The sequence below is a fragment of the Mandrillus leucophaeus genome, unplaced genomic scaffold (genome assembly GCF_000951045.1).
Source record: "Mandrillus leucophaeus isolate KB7577 unplaced genomic scaffold, Mleu.le_1.0 Scaffold174, whole genome shotgun sequence".
NCBI lineage: Eukaryota > Metazoa > Chordata > Mammalia > Primates > Cercopithecidae > Mandrillus > Mandrillus leucophaeus.
In genome coordinates, this window is record NW_012101743.1 from 3,391,935 (window position 1) to 3,400,919 (window position 8,985).

The following is an 8,985-nucleotide window of genomic DNA, read 5'->3' on the forward strand; positions in this document are numbered from 1 at the left end:
AAAAAAAAAAAAAAAAAAAAAAAAAAATCCAGTAATAATATAGCCAAAAAGAGCCACTGGATTTGGCAACCTGGAGGTCGACAATGGAATGCATTTCATTTATTCAAATGTTTATTAAATATCTTCTGTGTGTTAAGGATACTAAGGATACAGAAGTCAATAAAACAGACCAAAAAATCCCTCCTTACATGTAGCTGAAATTCTAGTTGCAGGGAAGGAGCAGGTAAATAAAGGAAATAAATAAGTAAATTATTCCAAGTATTAAAAGGCAGTGAATGCTCTGAAGGTTAGATAAGCTGCCTCGGGTCACAGGGCCAAGTAAGTGAAGAAACTAGGACTCGAAATGAACCTGCTGAACTCCAGAGTTGTGCTCTTCTTAGTGTTGTACCACACCTCCTCTCCCACATTGATAGTCTTGCTTTCATTGCCACAGAATGCCATACCGCCCCAACTAAATGTTTCAGAAACAAACCAAAGTACATGCATAGCTTAATCTAAACTCAACACCATTTCTGAAAGCCAGGTATGAGGGGACATCCCCTTCATAGTGGACAGGTAGTACCAGTTTTATATGTAGATGGTATATTGAAAAGTCATTTCATCTGATCGTAAAATTATTTTTCTAAGAGGATGGCTGGATGCAGTAGCTCATGCCTGTAATCCTAGCACGTTGGGAGGCCGAGGCAGGCGGATCACTTGAGGCCGGGAGTTTCAGACCAGCCTGGTCAACATTGTGAAACTCCATCTGTACTAAAAATATACAAATTAGCCACGTGTGGTGTTGTGCACCTGTAGTCCCAGATACTCGGGAGGTTGTGACAGGAGAATCACTTGAACCTGGGAGGTGGAGGCTGCAGTGAGCCGAGATCATGCCACTGCACATCAGCCTGGGCAACAGAGTGAGATTCTGTCTCAAAAAAATAATATTATTAAAGGATAAAACGTTCCTTTCAGAGATGGAGCATTTTGGTAATAATAGGGTTCGGTCAGGATGGCTCTGAAGGTGGTGATGATATCCAAGGGGTGGCCAAAATGGTATAAAGGTGAGGATCACTGAAGCCAAAGGCCAGAAACTGGTCATGGGCTGGGTCATCTTTATAGATGCCAAAGTTACCTAAGATGATGGCGAGGCTAGGAGGGGGTGAGCCACCAGGTGTCACAGTCTTTAATGAATGTGGGAGAGTGGCCAGATTAGTAGATAATAGCAGGCCAAGGAGTACGGTTCAGTGACATCAGCCCCAGCTAAGTGCTTCTGTCATGAGAGTGAAGGAGGAAGGGTTTGGGAACAGCAACAGAGAGCGAGAAGAATGCCACCATCGCTCTGCTCCCCACCCTGTCACATCTATGAGGTGGAGAAATGAACAGCCTCCACTTGGGAGCTCCACAGGGGAAGGACCAGTAAAGACAAGGAAACAGAAGAAGACTTTAAAAAGGCTAAGGGCATGGGATTATGTTTATCATGTCCAGAAGGCATAGGTTGGGAGGGAATGTAAGTATGAAATTGAATCTGTCCCTAATGTCTGCTTCCATCCAGGCAAAATAAACCACAAATATATGGACAGGGTATCATGATTGTATTGCATGTTAATATCCATTCTAAGCCCATAGAACAAGAAGAACCCCACAGCAGCCATTCTTTGCCATCATCTTGGCCAGGAGCCCAGCGTCCAGAGTGTAGACTTGAGACTCTGGCTCCTTCTGCTAGGACATTTATTTCCTAGTGTTTCAATCACCTCATCCCAGCTTCTGTTCCCTGCCAGGCTCAGAGCCCCTACCTCCCACACAGCGGAGGAGTAGATGTCCATTTCTCAGGAGCAGTGGACTGCTTCCGGCAGATAGTGAAGGCCCAGGGGATCCTGGGGCTCTGGAATGGATTGACAGCCAATTTACTGAAGGTGAGAAGAGCCACCAGTCTCCGCTGTTCCTCTGCCTCTTCCAATTCTACCCTCTTCTTTTGTCACCCCAACCCCCACCACAGTTTGCTTGGAAAACCCCCTCTAGCACTAATGGGTAGCACAAGGCCCATGAATGCACACTGTCTGTCAGCCCTGTAGACAAGGGAACCTGTGCAGTGGTGGAGTATCTTATACCCCATTCCAGAGGAGCTGAGCATTTAGTGCAGAGATACCTAATATGGAGGTTCATGGGCCCCTAAGGGGAACCTAACCCCTCATCCTAAAATTCTATGCAAAAATATATGTGTATATGCATATGTGCATCATATTCCCAAAGAACTCCATGACCAAAAAAAAAAAAAAAAAAAGTTAAGCACTCTGGACTAACCTTGCACTAGCTGGCATGTAAATGATTCCAGTCAAGGTCAGCATATAGTGACAGGCAGTATCAGATAGTCTGCGTGCATATGACCCAGATCCAGCGCCTCCCAGGCAGGTCATGCCCTTCAATCACTGTCATTCCTCTCCCAACCCACACCGAACCAGTTTTCCTTTTGCCATCTTCCCTGATTCCAAAAAGAGTTACCATTTGTGTTGCCACCACCATTATCTCACTTTACAAGATAATTTACTCTGATCCAAGTTGACTGCAGACACATTGATGTTTTCTTTTTAAGAATTTAACTTGATCTTCATTTTCGGTTTTAACAGATAGCTCCGTATTTTGGAATTATGTTTAGCACCTTTGAGTTCTGCAAGAGAATCTGTCTTTATCAAAATGGTTACATTCTGTCTCCACTGAGCTATAAATTGACCCCAGGAGTCGATCAGAGTTTGCAGCCACAGGAATTACGAGAATTAAAGAAGTTCTTCAAAACGAGAAAACTGAAGTCTAAAAAACCAACTCTATAAAATGGAATGGAACTAGAAGTGCACCGACTGACAGCGTGTTGCAATCACAGATAAATGTAGCCTCATAACTGTACACCTGAGGAGGGATGAGAAGCTACTGTTATCTGCTGCTCTGGGAAATGAGACGGTTTGGCCATGCACCACCTCAAATCTCCAAACTGATGTCCCTGTGAACACCTGCACCATGAGAAGGTTTCCCAACAAGAGTGTATCATGATAGCATTCCACGAGATTTTATAACCAGAGTCTAGCAGTGATAAAATGTACAATTTATGCTCTGAATAGAAACGTGACACCAAAGAAAGGGCATTGCCATGACATCTCAAAGCAACAGGTAATTGAAGTGGCTGAGTGGATACCACGTTGTGAGGTCAGCCACTGGGTCACTTGTAGTCAATGCAAAGCTTGCACAAACCAACGTCAGCCTAGTTTCACTCAGTTTGACCAGAGACTTCCCAATACAGTCTGTTGTTGTTTTGTTTTTAGAGATAGGGTCTTGCTCTGTCACCCAGGCTGGAGTACAATGACACAATCATAGCTCACTGCAGCCTCGAACTCCTGGGCTCAAGACATCCTCCTGCTTCAGCCTCCTGAGAGTTGGGACCATAGGTGCACACCACCATACCTAGCTAATTTTATTTTTCTGTGGGGGTGGGGGGTGGGTGGGGTCTTGCTATGTTGCCCAGACTGGTCTTGAACTCCTGGGCTCATGCAGTCCTCCTGCCTTGGCCTCCCAAAGCCCTAGGATTACAGGTGTGAGCCACTGCACCCTGCCCCAGTACAATCTTTCTTGAACTCAAATTTTTGCTGACTTCTGAGTACACACACCACAGTGTAAATTATGCCTTATCAGAAACTAAATGGAAATAGCAAACATTTAAAAGTGATCACCATTGTAGTAGAGTCATCCTTATTTTTTGAAATTTGAAGCATCCCAGGCTTATAAATCTTGTGTTTCACAAAGACAGTTTATACCATGACTGCTTAATTATCCCCCCGAAGAACTTCTGATTGAAGTCATGTACAGTTCAGTGGCCTAAATTCTCTGCCTTTTTAACTTGCTTTGCAAGCCTACCCTGAAAATAAATTATTTAGTCAAGTTATTCTCAAAGATGTCCCAGTTGCCTAGAAAGGATCAAATGGAACATTTGACACACATACCCAAAAAAATGTAACTGACTATAAACACTTTAACCTAATCATCTGTATCAAACTTCCTAAAAATCAAATTTCAGGATTGTTCCACCTTAGAGATTCTATGTAAAGTTTAAATAACTATATTTTTCAAATAGCACCTATCTATGCACTTAAAAATGCATTAATATCCAACATTAAATTGTTAATTTATACACAGACATACACTCCTACACAGAGATTTTCAGTATGTTGCAAGTATTTTTCTGATTAAATGTATTTTCCAAAGAAAAAACGATGTGTTGGTCATTTATTGCTAGTCTGAGTTATAAAACTATGGTCAAATACATACTGGCCAAATCTGTAAACTCTCAGAGCCTTATCCTATTTAAGTATACCAAAATAATTCACTTTTCCAACTGCTGCGGCATTCTGTTTTATGGAGAATGGCAGTTAACACACACACATGGAAATCTCATCTGTAGCTCAATCTGTTAGAGTTTGGAGGGTGGCAGATTCTTTACCCAGAGTGAACAGTTCATGTTTATTACTCTTTATTTTCCTTGAAACAGACAACTTTTCAAACAGTTATGAAAGCTGCAAAAATATTTTTTCCTTTTTTTTAACTAACTCTAAAATCCTAACCTCACATTATTTCATGATAATATCTTGTGTATTCTTCCACAAGTAATTTTTTTTTTTTTTGAAAAAAAAATTGTCACCCAGGCTGGAGTCCAATGGCATGATCTCAGCTCACTACAACCTCCTCCCGGGTTCGAGAAATTCTCCAGCTTCAGCCTCCCAAGTAGCTGGGATTACAGGCACCCGCCACCATGCCTGGCTAATTTTTGTATTTTTAGTAGAAACGGGGTTTCACCATGTTGGCCAGGCTGGTCGCGAACTCCTTACCTTAGGTGATCTGCCCACGTTGGCCTCCCAAAGTGCTGGGATTACAGGTGTGAGCCACGGCACCCCGCCCTTCCACAAGTATTATTAAATAGATAGCTAAGCTCTTGCAGTTGTCATGCACAGAAATGTTTTCTGAGCTGCAGTTTTGATTTTTTCTTCATTAAATTAAGTGGAGAAAATAATATTCCTGATTTTTCTAATATCAGAAGAACTCTAAAACTTTTGTTCTGTTTCTAAAATAAACTACCAGCTAATTTCATTTTCTTGGGAGTACGAAAAGAGAGTTCTGTCTTTCTGCTGTGTGGCTGACAGTGAGCACCACACTGAACTAAGTACTTGCGAAGGATTATAAAGATGTGTGATGTAATATTGACTCAGGAGGAATTTATGGTCTTAAGGAACAAAACATACCTACATATATGAAATGACTGATTACAAAGCAAATACAAGCAAAGGCATGATAATGTAGTATCAACTGTTCAGAAGATTGCCAAGGAGCTCTATACAAACTTAGTGAATAAAAAACTAAAGGGATCATCACATGGGAGAGAGACTAGGGATCAACAGGGATTTGGGGAGGTTGTGAGTCTTTTTTTTTTTTTTTTTTTTTAAACAGAGTCTCGTTCTGTCACCCAGCCTGGAGTGCAGAGATGCAATCTTGGCTTACTGCAACCTCCACCTCCCAGTTCAAGTGATTCTAATGCCTCAGCCCCCTGAGTGGCTGGGACTACAGGCGCCTGCCACCATGCCCGGCTAATGTTTGTATTTTCTTGGTAGAGACGGGGTTTCACCATGTTGGCCAGGCTGGTCTTGAACTCGCGACCTCAGGTGATCTACCTGCCTCAGCCTCCCAAAGTGCTGGGATTACAGGCATGGCCTACTGCACTCAGCCATGAGTCTTGAGCTAAGTTTTGAAGGAACTTAAGGGATATGTATTGGTCACGAGTAGGAAGACATTGCAGGTTAAAGGCAGGGCATATGCAGTGTCACAGAGATGGAAGCAAGCAAAAGTGGGTCAGAGCAAGAAGAGTAGCTTTGTGCATTTATTCAATAACTGTTAGATACTACAGACACAGTGGCACAAAAGGCAGATAAGGTCCTTGCCCTCAAGGAGCTTATATTCTAGTGAGAGTGGCAGTCAATAAACAAGGAAACTAATCAATAATTTAGGTAATCATGGACTGTAATGTTACGAGGGTGCTTATATACAGGGTGCTTTATTAGAGAATTATGTGGAGGTAAGGGGAATATTTTATTTTTGGTTTTTGTTTTGTTTTGTTTGAGACAGGGTCTTGCTCTGTCACCTAGGCTGGAGTGCAGTGGCACGATTTCAGCTCACTGCAACCTCTGCCTCCCCGGCTGAAGCCACAGGGGAATATTTTAAATCACAGAGCCAGAGAAGGCTACTCTGACAGGTGACATTTGAGATGAGACCTGAAGGATGAGAATGAGCCAACTATGCAAAGAACTAGGGAGGGCTGGTCAAAGTGCAGTGGTGTTTACAAGTAATTGACCACAACCAGCTACAGATTTCTTTGTTCTTCCCACTCCCACTGCTTCACTTGACTTGCCCTACAAAAAAGAAAAAAAAAAAGGGCCGGCGCGGTGACTCACGCCTGTAATCCCAGCACTTTGGGAGGCCAAGGCAGGCGGATCCCTTGAGGTCAGAAATTTGACACCAGCCTGGCCAACATGGTGTAACCCCATCTCTACTAAAAACACAAAACTTAGCCAGGCATGGTAGCACACGCTTGTAATCCCAGCTACTCAGGAGGCTGAGGCAGGAGAATCCCTTGAACCCAGGAGGTGGAGGTTGCAGTGAGCCAAGATCACACCACTGCACTCCAGCCTGGGTGACAGAGCGAGACTCTGTCTCAAAAAAAAAAAACAAAAAAAGAAAGAAAAGAAAAGAAAAAAGAAAGAAAGAAAAAAGAACGAGGGAGAAGAGCATTCCTGGCAGAGGGAAGAACAAGTGCAGAAGTGTGGCAGTGGGAAAGCCTTTGTGAACAGAAAGGAGGCAAGGGTAGCCAGAGTGTGGTGAGAGAGTGGGATGACATGAGATTGGAGAGAGAGCGCCAGATCTTATGTGGCCACGTGGGCCAGAACAAGAAGTCAAATTTTATTCTAAATGCTGTGGGGAGGCATTGAAGGTTTTTAAGCAGAAAAGCGACATAATCTAATTGATTTTTTAAAAGATTACTCAGTTGCTGTGTGGAGCATGGATTGGAGTGGAGCATGGATTGGAGGGAAGCAAGGCTGTAAGTGAGAGAGACCAGTTAAGAAGCAATTTCGGAAGTCCAAGCAAGAAAGGATGGCGTGGACTAGAATGGTGGCAATAAAGATGGAGAGGAATGAATGAGTTCAAGATGTCTTTTGGAGGTGGACTCAGCATGATTTGCTGAAGGATTGAATGTAGGGAGTTAAAGAAAGGAATCAAGGGTGGCACCTAGGTTTTTGGTTTTTGTTTGTTTTCATGAGACAGGATATCACTCTGCTCCCCCAGGATGGAGTGCAGTGGTACAGTGGCGCAATCTCGGCTCACTGCAACCTCCGCCTCCCAGGTTCAAGCAATCCTCCCACCTCAGCCTCCTGAGTAGCTGGGATTATAGGCATGCACCACCATGCCTGGCTAATTTTTGTATTTTTTGTAGACATGGGATTTCACCATGTTGCCCAGGCTGGTCTCAAACTTCTGAGCTCAAGTGATCAAGGCCTGCCTCGGCCTCCCAAAGTGCTGGGATTACAGATGTGAGCCACTGAGCCTGGCCGGTTTTTGCCCTTTGACTTAAGAACAGGTAGATGATCTTGCCATTTGCTGATGTGAGGAAGACTGAGGAGGGACAGAGTTTTGGTGGGGAGGAATTAAAAGTTCTGTTTTGGACATGTTAAACTCAAAATGCCCATGAGACATGCAAGTAGAGAAGTCAAGTAGACAGTGGGCTGGACCACATGCGGTCTGTGTAATTGTCCAAACCAGTCATGGTAAGCAGAATAATGGCCCCTACCAAAGATGTCCACACCTTAACCCCCAGAACTTGTGAATATGTTACCTTTCGTGACAAAAGAGACTTTGCAGATGTGATTACTGTTACAGACATTGCGATGGAGGGATTCTCCTGGATTCGTTGGGTGGGCCCCATCTAATCACAATCCTTAAAATCACAAGTGGGGCCAGGCACGGTGGCTCACGGCTGTAATCCCAGCACTTTGGGCGGCTAAGGCAGGCGGATCATTTGAGGTCAGGGGTTTGAGACCAGCCTGGCCAACATGGTGAAACCCCGCCTCTACTAAAAATACAAAAATTAGCCAGATGTGGTGGCACACACCTGTAATCCCAGCTACTCAGGAGGCTGAGGCAGGAGCATCACTTGAACCTAGGAGGCGGAGGTTGCAGTGAGCCAAGATCACACCACTGCAATCCAGCCTGGGCAACAGAGCGAGACTTTGTCTCAAAAAAAAAAAAAAAAAAAAATCACAAGTGGAAGAGGAAGACAGAAGAATGGGTCAGGGAGATGCAAGGATGGAAGAAGAGGCAGGAGAAATGAGGCCTGAGAAGAACTGGACTCGCCATTGCTGGCTTTGAAGACAAAGGTTTCGGGGTGCCAAGAAATGGGTATGGCCTCTAGAAGCTGAGCATGACCCTCAGCTGACAGCCAGCAAGGAAATAAAGGACTTCAACCCTACAGTCACAATGAACTGAACTCAGCCAAGAACCTGAATGCGCAAACTAACAGATTCGCCTCTGGAGCCTCCAGAGAGGCACGCAGGCCTGTCGACACTTCAATTTTGGCCCAGTGAGACCCACATCAGACTTGTGACTACAGAACTACAAGCTAATAAATTTGTGTTGTTCAAGCCAATGTATTTGTGGTAATTTGTTATAGCAGCCATAGGAAACTAGTATATCAGAACATTATTGATAATTATTTCAGGATAATAGGGACAAGTCTAGAGTGTAGGGAAGAGTGATGACTGGAGATAGGAATTTGGGTGTCATCAGCAAATAGATAGCAAGGGACTGAGTAAGAGCAGCAAAGGAGTGGATGGGAAGAAACTTCTGGGGGAGTGGGAAGCAACAAAAACTGACACTGAGGATGGTGGCTAAAGAAAGGCCTCAAGATGTGACTTGAGGCCA

General features: G+C 43.9%; 1 protein-coding gene across 1 annotated transcript in view; it reads left to right on the forward strand.

The window, feature by feature from the left end:
• SLC25A43 (solute carrier family 25, member 43) overlaps positions 1–4,229 on the forward strand; it is a 42,542-nt gene extending 38,313 nt beyond the window's left edge. The window contains exons 4-5 of the mRNA XM_011977206.1: positions 1,761–1,895; positions 2,607–4,229. Coding sequence (XP_011832596.1) covers positions 1,761–1,895; positions 2,607–2,807 — 336 coding nt within the window. The 3' untranslated portion in view covers positions 2,808–4,229. The remainder of the gene's footprint in view (positions 1–1,760; positions 1,896–2,606) is intronic.
• Positions 4,230–8,985: the final 4,756 nt, after the last annotated feature.